This window comes from Exophiala viscosa, assembly GCF_022695815.1.
Source record: "Exophiala viscosa unplaced genomic scaffold EDD37scaffold_1, whole genome shotgun sequence".
NCBI lineage: Eukaryota > Fungi > Ascomycota > Eurotiomycetes > Chaetothyriales > Herpotrichiellaceae > Exophiala > Exophiala viscosa.
In genome coordinates this window covers 4591385-4614846 of record NW_026944353.1, presented here as the reverse complement: position 1 = coordinate 4614846, position 23462 = coordinate 4591385, and the positions used below count along the sequence as shown (strand labels likewise).

Here is a 23462-nt window from a genome sequence, read left to right as displayed (position 1 = left end):
ATGCAGAGGTCAGGTTGATAAATAAGCTGCCAGCACGCAGCGAACGGAGAATTCCTGCTGGATGATATGGGTGACTGGTAAACTCCAGACTGGCATTCAGGGACGAAGACAACACCGTCACCTCGGAAAAGTAAACGACGCCTCTTATGTGTGTGAAGATTCTTCCATACGTAATTAGGTATCCGAAGTACCTTTGTCGTTACTGCCCTGCAATAATTAAACCAAACAACAGTCGCAAAGCAGGATTTTATCTGAAGTTAGTGGTTGTGGTGGCAAGGACAACTCGCCCCAAAGACGAAAAGTGATGAGATGCTTTGGCCTTTACTGTGTAATTCAGCACAGCCTCACTAAAAAGACACTTAACTAGCCACAGGCAGCCCCAGGCCTTATCGCAAATCAATCACTACCTAGATCTACTAGTAATGGTCTCCTTGGCCAAGTAAGCGAGAGATCGATCGACGTCCTTCAAAGTCTCTTCACTTCGATCTAAACCATCAGAACAACATTGCTGCACAGTGCTGTGTTCACAAGTTCCTTCTGTGTCCTCGGAATCATTCTCCTGTGCCCAACGTCAAAAATGATGACATCCCCCGAGCGCTGAAGCAGCGCCAAAACTTGATTTTCCTGCTCGGATTTGTAGTGAATTTACGCGATCGAGTTTTCACACAGGCCAGCTGAGCCGTGTTCCACCCACGACGCATTTGTGGATTGGTATCGTCATGGCTAGAACTGCGTGCTACGAACCACACTGTGTTTGAACTCCCTGTATGGCCTGTTCCAGCTTTGCAGTGGGCGAGACCCCTCTTGTGATGTCACAACCAGCCAAGCTGTGATGGCGCATACGTGGGACGGGATGAGGTCAGTCTTCAACAGCTGAGGTGATGGAAAAGGTATATGAGAGTAGAACATTGCGACCTTCCCCTGTCAATCCTTTCTTCCATATTCATACTCACGATCGAATCTACACAGACTCGCTCAACTCATTATACCATTATACCATTATCCCACAAACACAAACAACCCAACACATCCAGCCAACATGGACCGAGCCAGAGAAGAAGTCAGCAAGCTTACTGGCAACCGCGGCCACACAACCGAGGTCGAAGAGAATGTCAGGGCTCCCGTCACCCAAGAAACAATCCGGCCAACACAACAAGAAGAGATCACTACGGCTAAGCAAAGAGATGTCCACCAAGACCACTACCACACCACCGTCCAGCCATTGACTGATCGAGAGGTGTTGCCAGAGCAGCACACTCATCAGATGGCTGCCGCCGAGGAGAGAGAGTTCCACCACGGCAACCATGATGAGGAGCGCCGCCGTCTCGAGCAAGATCAAGCCCGATTCCAAGACAGCCGCCAGGTTGAGTCCACCTCAGTCAGCCAATCCCAGCGTAACGTCGAGGGAGAACATACTCACCACCACGTCCACGAGAATGTCCAGCCCATCGTCCAAAAGGAGACAATCCAGCCTGAGGTCGTGCACACCACTAAGCCCATCCACGAAGTTCACCACAGCTCCAGCCAATTCCACGGCCAATCCGTCCTCCCAACCAAGAGCTTAAATGAGGTTGGTGGTGAGATTCCCACCGGCAGCACCGGCTCGGTCGAAACATACGAGGGTGTTCCCCGACAATACAACCAGAAATTCCAAGTCGAGCAGACCGAGACCGATAAATTCCCAGATAAGAAGGGAGTTGATGGTCCAGGTTCGCACCACACCGGCGGTACCGGATTGGCAGACAACGAAGAGTTCATCGAGGAAGAACACAGAGTCAGACGAGGTGGAAACACTACTGGTACCACTGGTACCACTGGTTCTACCGGCACTACCGGCACGTCTGGTTACACTGGCACCAGTGGTGCTGGCGGTGTTGGCTCCGGCTCGCAGGGATACGAGCAAGGGAGAGGTGAGGATCTCTACCGTGGCCAGCAATCAGGCATCAGTGGAACTAGCGGTGTTGGCTCTGGCTCTCAGGGATACGAGCAGGGTACCGGTGAGGAATCCTACCGCGGCCACCAACAAGGCCTCGGTCAAGACCAGGGTGGTCTCCTGAAAGGTGGATCATCTACCTCGAGAAGTGAGCAGCTTCCAGGTGAATCAACAGGAACTTCGGGTACGGGTACTTCGGGACACAATAAGCCCGGTCTCCTGGACAGAATCAACCCCTTCAAGGACACTGATGGAGATGGAAAGAAGGGTATCATGGACTAAGCAGCCATACTGTAGCTGTTGTCCTGTAATTATATAGTCAAAATGAAAAAGTATTATTCTTCAGTCGATCCAACTCTTTTCCAAACCGACGATATTTTCAAGCACACCGCGAAAAGATGTTCTTGACAATGCCTTAACCATCATGCCATATTGGGGGTGTCTTTCCGCCATCACCTTCTTGCGAAAGATTCTCCTACCCACCCGGTGTCCGCCTCATCCCATGGCCCCCTCGTATCCCCAAATTTCATAGACGGCCACAGTTTATGCAACAACATCACATTCCTCCACAATGCGACTGCCAGCCTGAGTCTGCGGAAAGACACTCATCGGCAATGGAACAATGCTTTTCCGGCAAGAGTCATGCTTAGAGGTCCTCAACATATCGAAATAATGACTAGCACTCTTTGACCGACCGCCTTGCACAGGCTTCCTAGAATGCTGTGATCCCTCATACATGTCGGTAAGAAAGCGGCTACTCTCCTTGGAGAGCCCTGGGCTTCAGCCGAGATACAAGTCTTCAGTTTCTGCAGATATTGGGCGAGGACTGGTGGAGGATCACAAATCATTTTAATCGCTTCCGAGGCTGCCCACGGCTGACATCTGCATATACCCATGTCCACAGCGATATCGTTCGACTGAGGTATTGACTCCATCCAGGGACTTCATATAGTATACAGAGCCACGATATATATACGTAGGATAACTCTTTCTACACTCCATTGCTTTTCGTTCCGACTCTCTCAATAATAGTCAACATGCTCGCGGATCCAGTCAAGGTCCAAATCCCAAAATCCTACGAAACTCTTCCGGTCAAGGACATCAAATTGTCCCACCATCCTGAAAATGCACCAGAAGCCACTGCCGTGATAGTCTTGACCCTCAACCGACCAAAGCAGGGCAACGCCTTCACCATCAACATGATGCATGCCTTCGAATTGGTTTACCCCATGCTCGACCTGGATGAAAGAGTCAAATGCGTGGTTATCACTGGGGCTGGTAGGATGTTCTGTGCAGGAGCTGATCTCGAGATTGGCTTTCCCAGTGGTGGCGGAAGGGAAAGATTGGTTGACCACCGTGATCCGTATGTCGTCTCCGTCACCTGTGACCTGCACGTTGCTAAGCCTGTTGGTAGCGGAGGACGTCTGAACCTATGCATCTACCGATGCCGAAAGCCTACCATCGTGGCACTGAACGGTCCAGCCGTCGGCCTAGGCATGACAATGGGCCTTTCAGCAGCCATCAGGATCGCCCACGCCTCTTCCAAGTACGGCTTCGTCTTCGCCAGACGCGGCATCACAATGGAGTCCAATTCGAGCTACTTCTTGCCTCGACTTATTGGTCACTCGAGCGCCTTGTATCTCTTGACCACAGGTGATGTGTACCGCGGCGACTCCAAGCATTTCGGAAGCCTGTTTCAAGAGGTGATCGAGGAGCAACCTGGTGTTTTGCAGAGAGCGCTGAAGCTGGCAACCAACATCGCCGAAAAAACGAGCGTCCTGGCCAGCTTCTTGAATCGAGAATTGATGTGGAGAGGCAAGCAGACAGCCGAAGAAACCCATCTGCTCGATAGTGCGGTGCTCTACCACATGTTTGCTGCCAAGTCCGTCCTTCTTATCTCGCATGCCACGACAATGCTGACAGTCACAGGGACTGTGAGGAAGGTGTCCAAAGCTTCCTCAAAAAGCGTGAACCAATGTTCTCAGCCACACTCGAGAAAGATGGGCCACCATTTTACCCGTGGTATCATGAAACTGACACCGGCTCCAGGCCAAGGGCACACAAATTAGGCGAGCCCAAGCTATAGACATGGCTTGACATCTGGCTGGGTGCTCATAGTTTGGCTCTGGACCGATGCTCGTTCCATCTCTTTACAGCATCTTGCTCTCTCTCAATACCATAGTTTTGCCTCTCCTTCATAGAGTCAAGCACATCGCTGTCGGTTAGCTTGCTTATGTTGTCCATTTCCAGTTCTCTGAACTTTGGGGGATTTGCAAATGCCTCTGACCAGATAGCCCTACTTGAGCTGGGCCCTGAACCACGGCTTACATCAGAGCAGAACTTCGCCCATCGTTGAAAGCAGTCCTTTGCCATTGCCGCAGTAGGGAACACCATTGCGAAACAGTGAGGCATGCCCTCATATCCCATGAAACTCACGGTTCCGCCGCCCTGATGCATTCTCCGGGCAAGGATGGTGATCTCGTCTTCGAGGCCTTCATTGCCCAAGCACATGAAGACAGGAGGCATTCCTTTCCATAACTCCGGAGCAGCAGATAGAGGGGAGGTCAGGGGGTGCACCAGCATTGATGCGTTGCAGAAGATTTCGGCCCGTGGTGGCGACGTCGGCCACAGGTCGTCAGGGGTAGGCTCGGCTTTGGAGATACCAACGGCACTAGGAGGGTCGAGGTAGTCAAAGTGAGCATTGTTGTTGATTGACGGCATAGAACGACCGATGTCCACCCATGGAGAATTGACTGCAACGCCGGCGGGGAGATGTATTGGAACTTCAACACCGTGAAACGTGATAGTGGTCATCCCCATCCTCCGCAATGTCAGAAGGAGCTGAAGTAAAGCAATGGCCAGATTTCCACCCGCTGAATCGCCCGCAAAGACAATGTTGTGAGCGGCCACGGGCTCATGGGGCATTCCTGGTGGTGGCGACAGTAGAGAGAGATAGGACATTAGGGCATCCAGCAGTTGCGCAGGGAAGGGATACTGCGGTGCCAGTCTATATCGGACTGAATAGCAACGACCTCCAGTTAATTTGGCCAGATAAGAGGTTGTTTTACGGTGACTGGCTGGATCGAGAAGAAAGTATGCGCCTCCATGAAAATATAGTATCGTCGTAGGTGATGACACACTTCCCATCAAAATCCTGTAATGGTCTTCCTCAGCCAGGTCTGGCCGTGGCTCATTCTTAGCAGCTCCCACCTTGTAGCCAGTCCACTCAGCTTGCACTTCAGTAAGTTCGGGTGGTGTATATGTTTCTGATCCATTTCCTAGCTCTTTGATGGCTCTGTTCAAGAGATCTTTCAGGACATCCCCCTCTTGAGAGATCGGCACGGAGACCTTGGCTATGAGAATGGGGCCTTTGATGCCAGGATCGCGAGTCGTAGTCTTCTGTAGGACGCGCATAGGCTTCCTGACCTGGAGGACCGACCGGAGGACAACGACAGCGACTTCAGTGGTCACATCTTGTCTCGAAGAGTTTTTGGACAATGATAAAGCATTGAAAAGAGCAGTCTTGAGAATGAGCGGCAAGCGAGGTAGAACTACACGTAGTATGGCTGTGGGAGAGTCGTCCATTGCTGTAGAAAAGAAGGGCACTGTGATATCGAGATGCGTCCTCGTATTGGGAGACCGTGGGAAATGGGACAGAATCCAGATGGGCGACGCAGCAGAGACAAAGGAGAGACAGCAAAAAGGAAGAAGGGATATTACAGTACCTAGACCAATTCCATCAGGTGCATCATTTGCGAAGTTAGAAGATCTTGTACCGCAACGTACCTGGATGGACGGATATTGTCCATATTTCAAATGACAACGTCATCGATCGAGGTTCACCTCGCTTACAGCTTCCGTCGTTTTGATCATGTCGCCTTGTCCACGTGTAGGTGGAGAGCGGATGTATGTAGGCATAAAGTGTCTGCAGACCGAAAGCTGTATAGGAGCTGAATCCAAGTCGAACGAGAAGAGTGCAAAAGTCAACAAGCGGGGGGTTTCTTTGTATAGGGGTAATAACTCCGTTGTCTAGTACAAGGCAGAGAGAAAATCAAGATTAGTGCTCATATGAAAAGCCCAAAGCCTGGAGCATAACGCCGTGAATGGATTTCCTATTTCGATGATGATTCGACATGTCACAATTGCACAACGCCGTCATGCTTGTAGTACCATCCCCAGCTTGCCCATCCATAGCCTTCTGTGCACAAATCTTGTATCGCCTCAACAACCGTCAATCCATCCTTCGCTCGATAAGGAAACAAAACTAATGTGTCAGTGCCGAAAAAGCAGCACGATCAAGCCACCGAACCAGACTCGCGGCGAAGCCAGAGTAGAGTGGACTTGTTGATGATGGATATCCGGAGCCATCTGGTGATATCCTGATATAAAGTCGGGGGTGTATTGATCCATCGTCTTTGTCACAAGAGAAGTCGCTCGCCTGTTTACAAGATCAGGCACTTCTTGCTCTTTCCACTCTTTCGGGTCAACAGGGCAGCACGGGTAGCAGACTCGAAGACTTCGCGAACACCGTGGTTGGTCTTGGCCGAGCATTCGAGATATTTGTAGGCACCAATCTTCTTGCGGACCTCTTCACCCTGTAGATGTCACCGTCAGTCTATGCTTGAATCCTCAAACCTTGCCGCAATGATGGTAATGGCCATACCTGTTCGGGTGTAACGGGTTTTTGAGATGTTTTGGCCAGCTCCTCAATGGTCTTCTGGTCATGTCGCAGATCGGATTTGCATCCAACCAAGATGATGGGCAGACCCTGGCAGAAATGGAGGACTTCGGAAATCCACTATACCGGGACGTGTTAGCATTGGCCTAATGATCCCCAAAATGTCCAATGTTACCGACCTTCTCTTGAACGTTGTCGAGCGAATCGGGGGAATCGACAGCGAAACAGATCAGGATGACGTGCGAGTCGGGGTATGAGAGAGGACGGAGACGATCGTAATCTTCCTGGCCTGCCGTATCCCATAAGGCCAATTCGACGTGTTTTCCATCAACCTCGACATCGGCAACGTAGTTCTCGAAGACGGTTGGCACATAGACCTGTTATGCGACGCTCCTTGTTAGTCTTTCCTGAGCGAATGATGATTTTGATTGCTTGTCAGGGTGGTTGGGTCGATGGTCGGGGATTAGAGATAGATAGACGGGTTGCGCACCTCAGGGAATGTGCCCTTGGAGAAGACACTGCGAAGTACCATTGTCAGCAGATGCGACGAAGGGGTAATTGACTTGGATGGGTACTCACATCAACAAACACGTCTTACCGCAGGCACCATCACCGACGATGACAAGCTTGCGACGGATCTCAGCCATGGCGGCTGCTGCGGACTATGGTCAGATAAGGTTGTCTAAAGGATGACCAAAGGTGATGATTGCAAAGGAAGTGGTAGTTTCAGCTTGTGTACAGGGAGAGAATGGAGTCGATGGCAGGCGTGAAGGATTGGTAAAAGGAAGAGTAGGATGTGATGGTATAAAGAAGGTTGAGGGATGATTGTCAGGAAAAGCACCTTTTCGGGATAATTAGTGTGGTAGCAGCTAAGACACTCGTACTGGCCACGGAGGTAACGACGCTTCACAAAGCGAGTAATTGAGGATCGAGAGAAGGAGGCCACGCGGTTGATGGACTGTTCAAGCACAACAATTCGAGAGATGATGGGCAATCTGTTGATGGTCTGATGGCAATGGTGGTGTTGGGTGTTGATTGAATTGAGAGTCGGTCAAAGGAAAGAGAATGATTGAACAATTGCGCAGACAAGAAGACGTGTGTGAGTGAGTGCCAGTGAGTGCCAGTGAGTGTGTCGCATGCGCAGGCCAGGCAGAACGAGACAGGAACCGGGCCACGAGTCCACACTGACTTGCTAGGGCTGCCACCAACAGGCGAGACGAGACGAAACAGGCCACTGAACCAATTAATCGCCGGGGGCACCGCAGCAACAACACCAACAAACGGATCCATATGGGCAAGGATTGCGTTGCGGCGGCTTCTGGGCATTTGTTGCACGCCCGCCGCGCCTCTTTCTAGTACCCCATAACTACTAGGTACCTGGTATCTACGGAGTACTCGTCCTCTGTACAGTGTCTTGCCATTCTTTGGATATCATACACAATACGCTGTACTCTTTGTCGGTATCATCGAAGTCTATGTTCTCTTCATGATTATTGACTTTAGATCGTGAGGCATTTGCACCTGGGTCCTGGGTACTAGAACCGGACAATCAACCCCATCCCGCACGGCTACTGATAAACCCTGAGGCCAAATTCTAATCTTGACTGCATTTCCTGAACTTGCTCCAGATACGACATATTCTCGTGTTTTCCCGAATGGCACAAGCGGGACGAATCGTACATGCGCGTCTTTCCTTTCTATATTTTGGTATTAAGTACATCGACCCGCTGAGTACTCCTTCAACGATACTGGGGAAGGGCATAAATCACTTATCAATCATGGGACTCGATCCTCGTTGTGCATATTGGAGGGGAAAGTATTTCAGCTGGGCAGGGATCGATTGAACGCTCTCAAGGCCCGAGACTATATCTACGATAATCCAGCAAGAAGGAGGCTATAGCTAACTTCTTGTCCGCAGCGGACCTCGCCTTCATCCAAGGTACAAGGTTGCATCCATGTCCTGGGATGTGTACTTTTGCTTGGCCATGTGCGGACCAAGGTCTTTGGTGGTCTACCACTTTCACTGAACGTTCATCGTCATGAAGGTAATCAATTTCCACGGTACAGCCGCTCACAATTTGGAAGACGGATTGACTTTTGTTGACCGCATACTGTCTCTCGACACTGGCGCGTATAGGATCGTACCATTGACCGCAAATTCCTTGACGACCTTTTGACCACCGTCGTCCTGACTTAGCCATTCAACAAACGCTTCTGCCAGGTCCTGATCTCGTGCTAGTGATCCAACCAGGGCATGTGCTGGATTACGGAGAGAGTCATCGTCCAAGGACTCTTTCTGTGCGCCATAGTCAGCGTACCACAAGGCAATCGACGACCACAACTCACAAAAACAATCATGTTCTTCCTGACGTCGTCTTCGATCGCATACCAGGTCCCGCGATCAACCAGTGTGTACTCTCCAAGTCGACTTGCAGCCCTTAACGCTCCAAAGGGAAAGTCGATGTATCGGTGATACCAGGACGAGTATGGATGAGACCACGGTGTCTGTCCGATCACAGTCCAGATATGTGACTCGCGGATATTGTTGGCCGACTTGTCGTATCTGGAAAGAAACCTGACCGGATCCGGAGAAGTGGACGTCTCTACAGCGCCCTGGAATAGCAAAGCAAACAGTTCGTAGATGGTCGACGTTTGGTCTGTAGGTAGATTCGCAGGATTCGATCTCGGTCCTGACGAGCAAGGTGAGTTTGACACTTGGACAAGATTTCCTCGTCGCTCGGGAAACATTCTCGTCCCAAGTTACTGACCAACAAGCATGAAATGATCTTTCCATGCGTACACGGATTTCGTGGCAATGCCTTGTCGAACTGCGATTGCCTCAGCATAGGGGTGGTACGTGATACTCAGATCCGCCGCTCCTGTCGCAAGGGCGTTGAAGCTCAATGATGTGTCTGTGGCTATCCACGCTATTCGAAACGATGGACATGAAAGACGCCACGTATGACTGCCGATATGTCCCTCTGATCAGCTGGGTCCTGACACGGAAGAAACATGAATCATTGCAGGAAGATATCGTCACAAGACAACTGGTTGGGGGTGGGTAGAGACAGCCCTAGCCGACTCCATCTGGCAGATCTTATCTCGTGCGCAGACAAATGTGCAGAGACATACTTACGCTGTCATGAATTCTTCAGCCAGCTTTTGCAGGAGCCCTGATTGTCCTGCACCGCCAGTAGCGATACGCAGTCCGACGGGCCCCGAGGCCCCATAGAGGGCAGTGGGTGCGATTGTCTGACGCTGCGCTTCTGGGGTCGACGGCGCCAGAAGCTTAATGGATGCCATGATAGAACGATGTTCCCATGGTCATACCTTTCAGCCTATGTCGCACAGTCTCCAGCCTCAGAACTATTTCGATATGATACTTTGAACTGGCTACACAATAGCCGGACTGCAGCTTCCTTAATGGCAGGCCTCGTCATCGGCGATGGCCGGTACTCGTATCCGTCATTGGCCCACTCTTGATGTGCGCTTTTCGAAGACCAAATGGTCTACACTTTCGGAGGGACGACGGGAGTATGTTCCATTACAAGCTTTCGTCTACAGTCCATGTCTATCTCGAGTGAGTGCAATACAAGAGCATGGTCTTCTCCCCAAAATGCGACATTCAACGGCTGCCTTTTGTCCTGAAAGATGCAATCGCATCTTCAACGAATTGCACAACATCCTCGGTCTTACTTATTGCAGGTGAGTGACCAGCTTCTACGACCCTGGTCGTCACATCGGCACCATCGTCACGGCAGATCTGTACAATGATCTCCTGTCCCTTGAGCGTCATGGCCTGGTCCAGAGTACAGAACAGATACCAAACAGGCACATCCAGCCAGCCAGCATAAACGCCATCGGAACTCATTCCCAGGCCAAACGAGAACTTGACAAGCCTTGATATCAACTCTTGAGCTTCTTCTGGTGGAAGGTCGTTGTAAAAGTAGCCCCCAGGTTCACGAAGCAACTCCGACCATCCCTCTTTACTGGGTCGGACTTGGTCCTGCGACGAGAGACTCTCGACATATCCGGGGACCGCGTACAAATCGATCAGCGCGGTGTTGCTCCGGGGCGCAAATGCGGGAGTCTGTATCAAACCAAGCACGTGCCCTGACTTGTTGTGCTTAAGGTTGGATTGGTTCTTTCTGGTGAAACCCTTGATGGCGCTACAGCCCACCATTCCGCCGAAAGAGTGATTGACCACCACGACGTCGTTGCCAGCATCGATCTCCGAGGCTATGACTCTGCGCAATGATTCGATTGCAGGTGCTATTGAGGTGATCGGCAAATCGATATCAGTGAACAGCAATTGAGGTGCTATGCATTTGTAGCCCTTCATTTCGAGGATCGTTCTGGCTTTATCCCAGTACGCGGGAGTGTGCCAGGAGCCGTGAATGAGAATCAACGTCGGTGCAGATGACATCTTGCAGGGTTTCCTTTAGTACTCGTGCATCTGCTGCACATACTTTCAGGGATGAACAGAGTATGTCGACACGGGCACGAAGATATAGAGTGTTCGAATTGCAGGTGCCAGTGACGACAATTAGGCCCACGACATACTTAGTTAGCCCTGGCGGCCTTGTGCAGTTGAGACATGTCCAGGAACGTCGAAACAGGAAACCCATTCACGGCGTTATGCTCAGCTTGCCGTCCTCGCATAGTATACCATTATGGTTGCAATCCTGCATTGCCGCCCAGCGAGGACATATGCATTAGTACTCTCCTTGAAAGGGGCATTATGTGAAGGCGGCTTCCTTCACTATACACAACACTGGCCATGATGGTTTCGACCGAATGACTCGACCAAGGCATGATCTCCACAGATAGTTTCAAGCTTCAGGCCACCTGTGGACAGAGACTTTTCTACTTAGCCCACACTCACCTGGAGGCACAAGAGGCCCGCGATCTGCGAAATATGAAGACCGCGTAAAGAGTATAATAAGAAACGGAGACCCAGATCATCTTCTGACCTTGATGGCAATCTGGCGGAGTAGGAAGCGTTGTGGCCTTGAATCCGTGCGGGTGAAAACAGCCACATATTGCGCGCCACAAGCAACATTGGCCACATACAAAGACCCTCGCATCGCCTAGTAGCCCATGCCTTAGACTTTCCTTTCGAGTGTGGTTGCTTTGACCACCAGCCGCAGCAGGACACTGGGCAATGAGGCAGACTTTGAGCTTACCGCCCTCTACCGTGTAAATGTCCTTACTCCAGCTGACAAGGCAAACACCTTCCTCAAGGGTAGTGGTTGCAACTTCCTCTGCCAATCATCGTACAGGATCCACGAGCAACTTTTGTTGCAGGATTGTCTGACTTGACAAAAATGGAGACTTTCGCATGCTCACAGAGGTGACAAAGAGCTGAATTGATTTACGGATGTCAAGTATTTAACCACGCGAGGAGATCTCCCGATGCAGCGTCGACTTGTCACCAAAAGACCCGCGTTGCGTCGACCAACAGCGGCAGTCAAGTTCAAGAATGACACCTTGATCATACATGCGATGATCCGAAAGTGAGCAAGGTTTGAGCGAATGTTATGGGTCTGAGCTGCTATCGATGTAGGTACTCTCATGCGTTCTGCAGCGTGCACATCAGAACGGATGGAGACCCCAAAAATGCCTCACATCAAGCACAGCCAGAGGGGCTGAACAAGGTTGCCTCCAAGGGCAACACTTGTGAAGGTAACTGAGATCATGAGAAACTATGAAGAAGCTCACACCTCATCAAGATCAATTCATATACTTGAGGTTCAAGGCCTAGAATACTCAAAAAGCATCACAGTCAAAAGAACAACACGGTTCAGGTATATCGACTGGCTTTATTGTTTACTATCGTCTACCCCAGGGGTCCTCACCAATGAGGTTACACGGCGATATCTAGTCTGCGACTGGGGACGACCAATCTCCAGCTCGCATCGGCGCATCTCCAAAAGGTTGAGCCATCCCGCATTCGAGAACCTTTGCGCCTAGACATGCTCCAAATCGATGGTGTCGTCGCCATAGCCACAATCTGGCACTGATTCCCTCCCTCCCGTTCATCCACAGCCACCAATTCTGCGAGGTATCATCTGCATTCGCTTGCCGATCCCCCTTCAAAAAGTCTGAGCGATTTAGGTCATGCTTCGCAGCCGAAACAGACCAGGATCCTGAATCTAGCCGGATTGGTCTGTGCTTCTTCCTCAGTGCATAGGGGAATGTGGTCCTTGAACCAGTCGCCAGGCTACCGCCAACTCACCGCTCAGATAGATGATTTTGGCTTTTGGAAGCACTTCCATTCTGGCGATGGTCCTGGGAGAAGGACGCAAAGACGCAGTTGGCATCTAGCATATGCAAAGACTCTATTTGTGGCAGTGGCCTTCACCCACGGGTTGGCACACCTACATTATCTCAAGGCAAGTACGCGGTGGTGGACTGTTCTACGTTCATTCTGGCCCTTGACCTTTCTCGTGTACTGTTTCCTTACTTGCTCCCATCCCATCCCGCCCTCCATCCCCTCCCTTTCACGTCTTTACACAACAAAATGGTGGTCATAGACGACTTCGAGCGTGATCCGGAGAAGAACTTGGCCGTCATCAGCCCTGGAACAGCTGAGGACGACGAGTTACCACCTACCATTGCTGCAAGACGTCGTATCAGATATCTTGACGACGATGAGGAGGCACAAGGTGTAGGTGGTCCTTCCAACAACGAATTCGGACCTCCTTTGCGGAGACGCAGCTCTGCCTTCTCCATCCACTCTCTGTCAAGCGTGCGAAGTGCACGTTTTGTTGACCCAGCACTTATACTCCCAGTCCAATATCGTACTCTCAGCCACAATATTGCCAACACCGACGACAATGTGATCACCAAAGCGAAGGATGCCCGAGAAAAGGCAGCGGTGGACGTCGGAAACCTCGACTGGCACACAATCTCTCCAGAAGAGACCTGCATCCGCTTGAAGACCTCGATTGAATCTGGTCTAACTGCTACCGGAGTCAAGGAAAAGGCAACTGAATTTGGACCAAACGTCCCTAGTGCACCTCCATCTCATCTGGCTTCCAAGATCTTCGGCTACCTTTTTGGAGGGTTTGGCGCCATCCTACTCGGCGGCAGTATTCTTGTCTTTATATCCTGGAAACCATTGGGACATCCTCCTGAGGTGGCCAACCTTGCTCTGGGCATCGTGCTGGCTGCAGTGTTCGTCATTCAAGCCGTGTTCAACGCTTGGCAGGATTTCTCGTCTTCCAGGGTGATGAACAGCATCACGGGAATGCTCCCCGAAGCTTGTAACGTCCTCCGCGACGGCAGCAAGCAGACCATTCAGGCGCCTGAAGTTGTGCCTGGTGACATCCTCTTCTTCAAAGCCGGAGACAAGTTACCGGCCGACATTCGTTTCATTGACGTTTCTTCCGATTCCAAGTTCGACCGGAGTATTCTGACAGGAGAATCACTTCCTTTGGCCGCCGTTGTCGACTCAACAGACCCCAACTATCTGGAGACGAGATGCATCGGGATGCAAGGTACACACTGCACTTCCGGAAGCGGCATTGGCATTGTCGTCTCTACTGGTGACAGCACGGTTTTCGGCCACATTGCGAAGTTGACCAGTCAGCCTTCGACCGGTAGGACCACTCTGCAAAAGGAGATCTATCGTTTCGTCATCATCATTGTTTCACTCATGGTCGCCATGAACGTTATTGTGGTTGCTGTCTGGGCAGGGTACATCCGCCACGCGTATCCACACTACATCAATGTCCCCAAACTTATTGTAAACATTGTGAGCGTGGCCATCGCGTTTGTCCCCGAAGGACTGCCTATTGCGCTCACCGCATCCCTGACAATCACGGCCAACATCATGAGACAGAACAATATCCTCTGCAAGTCGCTGAAAACGGTGGAAACCCTTGGATCCGTTTCCGTCCTCTTGTCCGACAAGACCGGCACTTTGACCAAGAACCAAATGGTTGTGACGGACTGCCTGGTGGGTCTCAAGACCATGACTGCCATAGAAGCAGCGCAAGATGTTATTGTCGAGAAGTCCGAAGGCCACTCCAGAAAGGCAGCGCTCGAGCAACTCCGCGTGGTCTCGGGTGTTTGTAATGCCGGAGAATTCGACCCTACCACAATCCATCTGCCCTTGAACGAGAGGAGGATCATCGCCGATGCAACTGACCAAGCCATCTTCAGATTGTCTGAAAGTCTCGGTTCTGTCAATGAGTCTAGGGACATGTGGCGCAAGAGATTCGACCTGGCTTTCAACTCGAAGAACAAGTTTGCTCTTCGTGTTTCCTCTGCCACTTCGGAAGCTGCAGCGGCCATGACTGTGAGTGCGGCGGAGAAAGCTTCGTTCGATGCCGACAACGACATGCTCCTGATGATCAAAGGTGCCCCGGACATCCTCCTCCCGAGATGCACAAAGTATGTCGGCGAGGACGGCGAAGTTCACGAGCTTGATGACCGCGTTCGAACCTCTACCGAGGCTACCAAAGACTCCTGGTCGAGCCAGGGCAAACGAGTCATCCTTCTCGGGCGCAAGCCACTTCCTGCGAGTGATCTAAAGAGCGATCCGAATGACAACGAGTTCGAGCCAGAAGCTATCCAGCATGCTCGTGCAGGGTTGACGCTCATTGCACTGGTCGGTATTGTCGATCCGCCCCGAGACGAAGTGCCCAGTGTAATCGAGACCCTCCGCCGTGCAGGGATCCGCACGATGATGGTTACAGGTGACTTCAAGTTGACCGCCCAAGCCATTGCTCGCTCATGTGGCATCATCACTCTGCCAGACGCCCAAATTCACACGATTGACAACCTGCCGCGCTTCGGTTCAGAAACGGGTGAGGACACCAAATCGGTATCTCGGTTCTCCAGGTCGAAAGCACCCAAGAAGACCCTGCTCCCGGGCGACAAGAAGGCCATCGTCCTGACAGGCCCAGACCTCATCACCCTCATGCCTCACCAATGGCACGCCCTAACAACAGAGTATACGGAGATCGTCTTCTCCCGGACCACACCTGACCAAAAATTGCGCATCGTCAAAGAATTCCAGTCCCGCGACTACATCGTTGCCATGACGGGCGACGGTGTCAACGACGCACCTAGCCTGAAACAAGCCGACATCGGCATCGCGCCGTCCTCGGGCTCAGACATCGCTATCGAAGCATCTGACATGGTGTTGCTTGATTCCTTCTCCGCCATTCCCGAAGCCGTTCTCTATGGACGCGTGGTCTTTGACAACCTCAAGAAGACAATCGCATATCTCCTCCCAGCTGGATCGTTTGCCGAATTCTGGCCAGTCATGACAAGTGTGGTTTTCGGTCTTCCACAAGTTCTGTCAAGTTTCCTCATGATCATCATCTGTTGTTTCACCGATTGCGTGACAGCCACGATGCTCGCCTATGAGAAACCCGAAGCCGACGTCATGTTACGACCTCCCCGCGACGTCCACGCTGACCGCCTGGTAGACTGGCGTCTGCTGCTGCAAGCGTATGGCTTCATCGGCTTACTCGAAACCCTCAGCTCCTTTGCCATGAGCTTCTGGTACCTCTCCCGTAAGGGCTTGTCGTTTGGTGATCTGTGGTTCTCATTCGGCAACGGACCCACTCCACCAGGCATGTCCACAGACGAGGTCGCTTATCATCTCAATGTCGCGAGCAGTATCTACTTTGTCACACTTGTGGTCATGCAGTGGTTCAGTGTCATGGCGTTGAGGACCCGTCATCTGTCCATATTTCAGCACCCACCTATTTTCAACAAGCAGACGCGCAACTTGTTGTTGTTCCCTGCTATTCTCTTCGCTTTGATTGTGGCTTTGATCTTCACATTTGTGCCTGGGATTTCGGAGCTTGGATGTGAGAATGTGCCTGTCGAATACTGGTTTTTGCCTCTGGCGTTTGGTCTTGGGATTTTGTCGTTGGACGAGTTGAGGAAGATGTTGGTTAGGAGGTATCCCAACGGCGTTTTGGCGAGGATGGCATGGTAGATGGCACAGATGAAACTTACATGAAGATTAGATTTGCACTTCCTTGAATATCTGAGAGCTGAGTGCAACCGGCGTGCGACGGTGAAGTTTTAGACTGTGTTGATGCATGGGCGAATAAACGGATTCTTGTGTATGGCAGACCAACGACATATGATCTGCCTCGTTGCAACCCAAGAGGCACCCTATAGACATCGATAGTAATCCGTACCTTGACCGGAACATATTGATAGACATTAATATTGCTTGGCTGGGAAGGCTTGCGTAAGTAGGCGAAGCTCGGTTGTGGTGTAACTAACAAACAAGATTCGAGATCTGATCTGGCCCGTTGCATGTTCGGCAATCGTCATCATGATGATATCATTATCATCCCTCCAAGCCAGCCTCGCATGTAACAAGGATTCTACAACTCCGAACAAGCTGTTTGTCTGACTACCAAGACGATTAAATCCACCAGCTCAATACCCTTCATGCAATTCAGAGCATCATGGATTAAGTCAGCTTACCCTTATACTATCAACTACCACTGAACAGCTTGAAGCCGGAAAATACAACAACCATGTCCGAACCCAGTCTGGCAGACAACCGTTCCACGCTAAAAGACTTCGTTTCTGTAAGGGCTCACTCTTGCTGATTAAAACGCAAAAAACTGTATTCAGTCCCAAATACTCATGCTATCACAGTCCATCTCTGCCATCCGGGGCGACCTGTCAAACATCACCGCTCCGCCATTCGTCCTCGACACAAAATCCACAGTCGAATTACCAGGTTTCTGGGGTGAAAGACCGTCCGTTTTTGTGGCCCCGGCCTCATCTCAAGATCCTGCAGAGCGCGCCCTTCTCGTTCTGAGGTGGTTTCTCTCTTCACTTCGCAACCAGCAATACTCGGGTCGGGCGCCCGGTCAAGGAGTCAAGAAGCCTCTCAATGCCTTTCTCGGAGAACTCTTCATTGCCAGATGGGAGGATGAGGCTGGGTTAACGAGGTTGGTCTGCGAGCAAGTCAGGTGAGTCGCAAACGCAAACATCGTCTTCACCACTAACCGCTGCCTCAGTCACCACCCTCCCGTGACGGCATGTCGTCTGTGGAACGAAGAACATGGTGTTTCGGTATGTGTCTCTGCTTTAGATTAGTCAAAAATCAAGAACCCATGCTGACCTTTTCCAGGCTGAAGGATATACTCGCCAGGAGATTTCGTTCTCCGGAAACCTGAACATCAAGCAAATAGGCCACGCGATCGTCCACCTTTCTCGTCACAACGAGTCGTTTCTGATCCCATTGCCTGATGTTAAGGTGAAGAGCATCATCACTGGCAGTCCTTACCCAGAGCTCGAAGGAACGTACTACATTCCCAGCACAAATGGGTACATGTCGACCATCGTCTTCGGCAGCAAAGGTCTGTTTTCAAGTTCCAGCAAGAAACATAGCTTCGAGGCGAAAGTGTACCGTGAAGGAGAGGAGGGAAGCCCTCTGTACACCGTCACGGGTAACTGGGATGGTGTCTTTGTCACGCATGATGTCCGGACCGACACCGAGATCGATCGATTTGATGTTGAGACCGCCAAAACCACCCCTCTCGTGACAGATCCTCTGGATGAGCAGGACCCGTGGGAGTCCCGCCGGGCATGGCACGACGTTCGCCAAGCCCTGCAGAGAGGCGACATGCAAGGAGCTGCAGATGCTAAATCGAAGCTGGAAAACGGACAGAGAGATCTGCACAAGAACGACCCTGATGGAAAGTCTTGGGAGAGATTGTTTTACGCCACCGTACCACATGATGAGGTGGCTGAGGGACTGGCAAAGAAGATAGGAGACTCGTTGACCCCTGAGGATACAGTGGCAGCATGGAGATTCCGGCTGAAAGACTGGGAAGATGGGAAGTTCAGAAAACCCTACCACGGCGATGTTGGTCCGGACAATACCAGAAGTGAGTCCAGTATCAGCGGCGGCTCACATCAGCAGCAGCAGTCTTCTCCGGTTCAACAATCTACGACACGGTCGACAGAAGCTATGGCAGCTCCTGCTGCTGCGGCTGGCATTTCGGCTGGCAATGGCTATGGTACGAGCTCTGGCGCTGGCTATGGTACTAGCTCTGGCCCCAGTTATGGTACTAGCTCTGGCACTGCCTATGGCACTGGCTATGGTACGAGCTCTGGCACTGGCTCTGAAACTGGTACACGCGCTGCTCCAGTCCCGACCTCTACCGCAAGCACCCGGAGTGGTCCCGGAATATCCATGTACAGCATGGTAACGGCTGATGAAAGTGAGACTGTTGATGAGCCTTCAACTGGAAGCTGGCAAACGAAGCCTGAACCTTACCGCGAAGAGACCACTCGGGAGCCGGAGCCTGCGTCTACGGGAACATCTGGAACACAAGGGGCCTTCTTCGCAGATGCGCCCATCGCGCATGTGCCTATAGTCGACGATACCGTTCGGAAGCATGAAATCCTTGCAAACACTTCTGAGCAGCAAGGGCCCGCCCTTGCAGATACCTTTCGCGGTCAAGAGGCTCTCCCCGCGAGTACTCACCAACCACAGCAGACCGACCTGACTGAAACTTCTTCTACTGCCGATCGATCAGCCGGCTCCACCACTGCGCCCGATGAGACAAGCAACACTGGAACTTCAGGAATTTCAGGAACTTTCAGCAAAATCTTGGGAGCTGTGGGACTTGGTGGTGCCGCTGCCGATTCCGGTGCTGCGGCCTCAGAGACTCACTCTACGGATACTTCTCCAAGACAGGAACATCGTTCGGACGATACTCCTCAACAACACGACTACTCTCTTTCACAATATATCTCCCAAACAAAGGAGTCTTCTACGGCGGGTACTTCTCAATACCAGGATGATTTTTCGACTGGCACATCTGGATACAAGGATCCTTTCTCAACAGATACATCTCGAGGACAGGAGCCAGTTTCGACGAGTACTGCTCAACGGCACGAGCCTATTGACACCGATACTTCTCGGACACAAGAGCCCCATGGCGCCGACCGTGCACAACCGCAGCAGTCCTCTTCTGCAGGCATCGTTAAGGATCCTACTGGTGTCCCTGGTGACCGAGATCTTATTGACGAAGGCACTTCCCATGGGCAAAAACCAGATTTGGATAATGTCGGTAGCGGCGTGGCTAGCATGAGTGTAAAGGAGAAGTCGCAGGTGGAGGACTTCCTCAGGAAAAAGTACTCGAGTTCGGGTAGGTAAGTGTGTGTCTACAAGGAGCTCTGTATGAGCTCTAGCTTTCATGGCTCTTGGTGGTCGTACACTGTGTTCCAAAGGCAGATGGAGATTCATGGGTCGAATGGCAGCAAATGGAGCGGCTGAAAGTACACTTGCTGTTGAATGGTCCACGGCACAGGTGGGGAAAAGTACCTGTTCAGCAAGAAGCACGCCCACAATTCATCGACATTCATCAGTCATGTTGACCTGCACTTTGAAAGCCAATGACCTTCACCACCTCATCACTTGAGTCTTCGCACTTTCGCTCATGTGCTCTACATTCATTCCTACATTGCCTCAATCGCTAAGCAAGCTTTCCTCGGCTTATTACGCAATCCTACTCAACAGAGCCATTCCTGTCCATATCGCGTACGCACGGAAGACCATGGAGTCTCAACGACTCGCAAAGGTGCATGAGTCTTAGTATGCACAATGTGTGACGTTCCCCAAATTGCTATTCTCTGCCTTGAAAGAATCCCACCGGAACTTATACCATTCAGGCATGTAATGAACATTTGACACAATCATTCGGCACTAGCTCTACCGATTTCCCTGACAACACCATATATGATGAGCGGGTCGAAGAAGCTTGATTTGTCCGGCTCTTTACAGAACCAGGTGACCCCCGGGAATATATGCATGGAATCCTTTCTAAGGACAATCCCCAGGTGATACACCGTATGCACCATGCAGATCCAACCTCCACATGTGCGGGGGAATGGTAACATGGTCAACGTCACAATAACATCCAAGTCCTTCAGTGGCCCTACTACCATTAGCAGGTATAAGAGTCTGATTGACCAGTAAGTACAAGATGGCTGCCCGCTACGATATCACAGGGAAGGTAAGTCGCAATGGCATTGATCCTGATGCTGGGCGTGATCGCCCTCATCTCTTCGTGTGCTTTTGCTCAGAATCCATACACCAATGTCAATGACTCGAACTATCACCGCCTACCGAACTACTCCCCAGCCAGACCACCAGCTGTACCCTTGGCCGTCCGTTCCCCTTACACAAGCGCCTGGCAGTCGACAGCAGGCAACAGCACACTCAACTCTGGAAGTGTTCAGTTCTGGACGGGCGGTGACCTAGGATGGGAGGGCATTGTCACAGTCGATGGCATCTCTTACGAGTATCTAGGCATTGCCTACCAGACATTGCCCGTGGTGCCGATCTTCCAGACTGCAGTGCCGACGAACGTGGCGTACGACTCACAATACTCCAACTATACCTTCCAAGCCGGGCCGGTTATGATCACTGCCAGCTTCTTCTCTCCAGTCATTCCAAAGGATCTATGTCGAACTAGCATTCCCTTGAGCTACCTGACCACATCAATCGAGTCTCTAGATGGCGCCGACCACGATGTCCAACTTTACTCCGACGTCAACGGCAATTGGGTGGCACCAGAAGGCAACAAGACCCTCAATTGGGACCTGTATCGCAACACAATGTCCATCAACGGAAGTGGAAACGCGACAGACTCGCCCAACCTCCTCTACACCTGGCTCTTCAATCTGTCGTCACAATACCAATTCGCCGAAGAGAGCCAGTTACCTCTCTGGGGAAACTTCTCCTACACCACATGTCCCGGACAAGCCAGCAATTTCAGCTTTCAAAGCGGCTACTCAGCCAACCTGCGCTTCAACTACATCATGCAGCATTACCTTGCCGACAATGTCGACAGCGACTACCGCGGCGCGCAAGAGATGGAACCAGTCTTTGCTTTCGCTCACGATTTCGGTTCTACCAGCTCCGCAGCAGTCCGATACACTCTCGGCTCCTCTCAGACCCCAATAATGCGGTACCTCACATCCTCCGGCGTCCAAGCTCTCCAACCCTGGTGGGCCAACTGTTACGGCGACCTCTTCTCAATGATTGCATATCACTACAACGACTACGACAGCGCCGCAGCGCTAGGCAACGCCTTTGAAGCGCAACTCAAATCCGACATCGACGCATTTTACGCCCCCGAATACGCCAACACCCAAGTCTACAGCAACAGCACACCGTCCGCTTCCCCAATCTATCCCAACCAAAGCATCGGGACCGACCAATACGGGCAGCAATACTACTTCGACCCCAACACAGCATACGGCTTTCTCGACCCAACCGACTTCTCTGGCGTCCCCGTCCCCGACATCTCCGAGCCAGAAGCATACTACTCATTCGTCGCTCTAGCAGCACGTCAAGTAATGGGCGCATACGTCCTCACCGTCAACCCCAGCCCCAACACCACAGACTCCTCCCCACTAATGTTCCAAAAAGAAATCTCCTCCGACGGCAACGTCAACACCGTCGACGTAATGTACCCAGCAATGCCGTTTTTCCTGTACGCCAACCCCGCCCTACTGTCATACAACCTCGATCCGCTCTTTTACAACCAAGAATCCGGCTTTTACCCAAACTCATACTCGATGCACGATTTAGGGTCCAACTTCCCCAACGCAACAGGCCACGTGGAGGGCAACGACGAGTACATGCCGGTCGAAGAGTCAGGCAACATGATCATAATGACATACGCCTACTACGCTCTCACAGGCGACACCTCCTATCTATCGCAACACTATCCCATTCTGCAGCAATGGTCCGAATACCTCATAGAGTACAGTCTCTTGCCCGGCCAGCAACTCAGCACCGACGACTTCGCAGGGCAACTCGCCAACCAGACCAATCTCGCTATCAAGGGTATCGTCGGGTTGGCATGTATGGCCGAAATCGCCTCTGCTACAGGCAACTCTGACAACGCGACGACATACACGACTCTAGCGACAGAGTATTTCAACAACTGGACAGAGCTTGCAATCGACCCGTCCGGCCACCACACTATGCTCGGATACCAATGGCGCTCATCCTGGGGATTACTCTACAACGTCTTCCCTGCACGCTTGTTGTCTCTACCTATCATACCCGACTCGATCTACGATATGCAATGCGCCTATTACCCAAGTGTATCCCAGATCTTCGGCGTCCCACTGGATAATCGCCACGCATACACAAAGTCAGATTGGGAACTCTGGACAGCAGCGACATGCACCAGTCCAACTAGACGGCTTTTCGTGAATGCGTTGGCGTACTGGTTGAACGAGACGGACACAAGTCTGCCGTTCACCGATTTATACTTGACGATCGATGAGGGTGGGTATCCGAATAGTGATACGGCGCCGACGCCGATCGAATTCATTGCCAGGCCCGTGCAGGGAGGGTTGTTCTCTCTGCTCGCGATGTTCGTGAGAGGTGGGAATGCGGTGTCTTTTCCGTCGCAAAACAGTTCGGGTGGCAATACGACGCAGCCTAGTATACCTAACAATGCGACGACGACGGTGACAAGCTACAGTTTGCCTATGAACACTACTTGGACGTCCTCGTCGGCAATGTCGTATTCTGTGTCGAGTGGGGTTACGGAGTCGGTGAATCTCAGCACTACTACCGCTGCTACTGCGTACAGTGAGACGTACACTACCACCCAGACTTACAATTACACGCTGCCGACGACTTACGTCTCAACGGCAACGGAATCACCGACGCAAGAGACATGGATCAGCTTCAATATCAGCTCTGCTGTGACTGGGCCGCCGACTTGGACTACGAGTACGACAGGCACCTCCTCCTCTTGGTAAGAGGAAGGATCATTGGGTTGATGCGCGAATGGGACGGGACATTCGACTACATGTGACAAT

The 23462-nt window shown here is 51.6% G+C and overlaps 9 protein-coding genes across 9 annotated transcripts; 5 read left to right on the top strand and 4 right to left on the bottom strand.

Moving 5' to 3' along the window:
- The first annotated feature begins 901 nt into the window (after positions 1-901).
- EDD37DRAFT_618967 (uncharacterized protein) lies at positions 902-2283 on the top strand. The gene has a single exon (XM_062815835.1). It carries the CDS (start codon positions 1040-1042, stop codon positions 2213-2215), a length of 1176 nt encoding a protein of 391 aa, XP_062676105.1. The 5' UTR covers positions 902-1039; the 3' UTR covers positions 2216-2283.
- A 310-nt stretch (positions 2284-2593) lies between these two features.
- EDD37DRAFT_87604 (ClpP/crotonase-like domain-containing protein) lies at positions 2594-4032 on the top strand. Its single transcript, XM_062820371.1, has 3 exons — positions 2594-3296; positions 3348-3815; positions 3863-4032. Exons 1-3 carry the CDS (start codon positions 2971-2973, stop codon positions 4017-4019), a joined length of 951 nt encoding a protein of 316 aa, XP_062676104.1. The 5' UTR covers positions 2594-2970; the 3' UTR covers positions 4020-4032.
- Positions 4025-5795, bottom strand: EDD37DRAFT_87547 (lipase/esterase). The gene has a single exon (XM_062820370.1). The coding sequence runs from the start codon at positions 5516-5518 to the stop codon at positions 4046-4048; it is 1473 nt and encodes a 490-aa protein (XP_062676103.1). The 5' UTR covers positions 5519-5795; the 3' UTR covers positions 4025-4045.
- A 580-nt stretch (positions 5796-6375) lies between these two features.
- Positions 6376-7258, bottom strand: EDD37DRAFT_605073 (GTP-binding protein rhoA; the record flags this gene model as incomplete). The annotated part of the gene is made up of 5 exons (XM_062814789.1): positions 6376-6528; positions 6597-6731; positions 6791-6988; positions 7102-7129; positions 7191-7258. The coding sequence occupies 5 exons, from the start codon at positions 7256-7258 to the stop codon at positions 6376-6378; spliced, it is 582 nt and encodes a 193-aa protein (XP_062676102.1).
- A 1285-nt stretch (positions 7259-8543) lies between these two features.
- EDD37DRAFT_87328 (uncharacterized protein) lies at positions 8544-10075 on the bottom strand. The gene is made up of 5 exons (XM_062820369.1): positions 9748-10075; positions 9380-9576; positions 8958-9301; positions 8717-8907; positions 8544-8656 (listed from the first exon to the last, which is right to left on the bottom strand). Exons 1-5 carry the CDS (start codon positions 9912-9914, stop codon positions 8632-8634), a joined length of 924 nt encoding a protein of 307 aa, XP_062676101.1. The 5' UTR covers positions 9915-10075; the 3' UTR covers positions 8544-8631.
- On the bottom strand, positions 10076-11259 carry EDD37DRAFT_87223 (Alpha/beta hydrolase fold-1). Its single transcript, XM_062820368.1, has one exon. It carries the CDS (start codon positions 11035-11037, stop codon positions 10237-10239), a length of 801 nt encoding a protein of 266 aa, XP_062676100.1. The 5' UTR covers positions 11038-11259; the 3' UTR covers positions 10076-10236.
- A 1750-nt stretch (positions 11260-13009) lies between these two features.
- Positions 13010-16838, top strand: EDD37DRAFT_618953 (uncharacterized protein). Its single transcript, XM_062815834.1, has one exon. It carries the CDS (start codon positions 13135-13137, stop codon positions 16570-16572), a length of 3438 nt encoding a protein of 1145 aa, XP_062676099.1. The 5' UTR covers positions 13010-13134; the 3' UTR covers positions 16573-16838.
- A 402-nt stretch (positions 16839-17240) lies between these two features.
- Positions 17241-18375, top strand: EDD37DRAFT_559176 (uncharacterized protein; the record flags this gene model as incomplete). Its single annotated transcript, XM_062813783.1, has 3 exons — positions 17241-17572; positions 17621-17675; positions 17734-18375. Coding segments are annotated over 3 exons (1029 nt in total), but the record flags the coding sequence as incomplete, so codon positions are not given.
- Positions 18376-20654: 2279 nt separating this feature from the next.
- Positions 20655-23402, top strand: EDD37DRAFT_586460 (uncharacterized protein; the record flags this gene model as incomplete). The annotated part of the gene is made up of 2 exons (XM_062814461.1): positions 20655-21773; positions 21933-23402. 2 exons carry the CDS (start codon positions 20655-20657, stop codon positions 23400-23402), a joined length of 2589 nt encoding a protein of 862 aa, XP_062676097.1.
- Between the last annotated feature and the right edge of the window lie 60 nt (positions 23403-23462).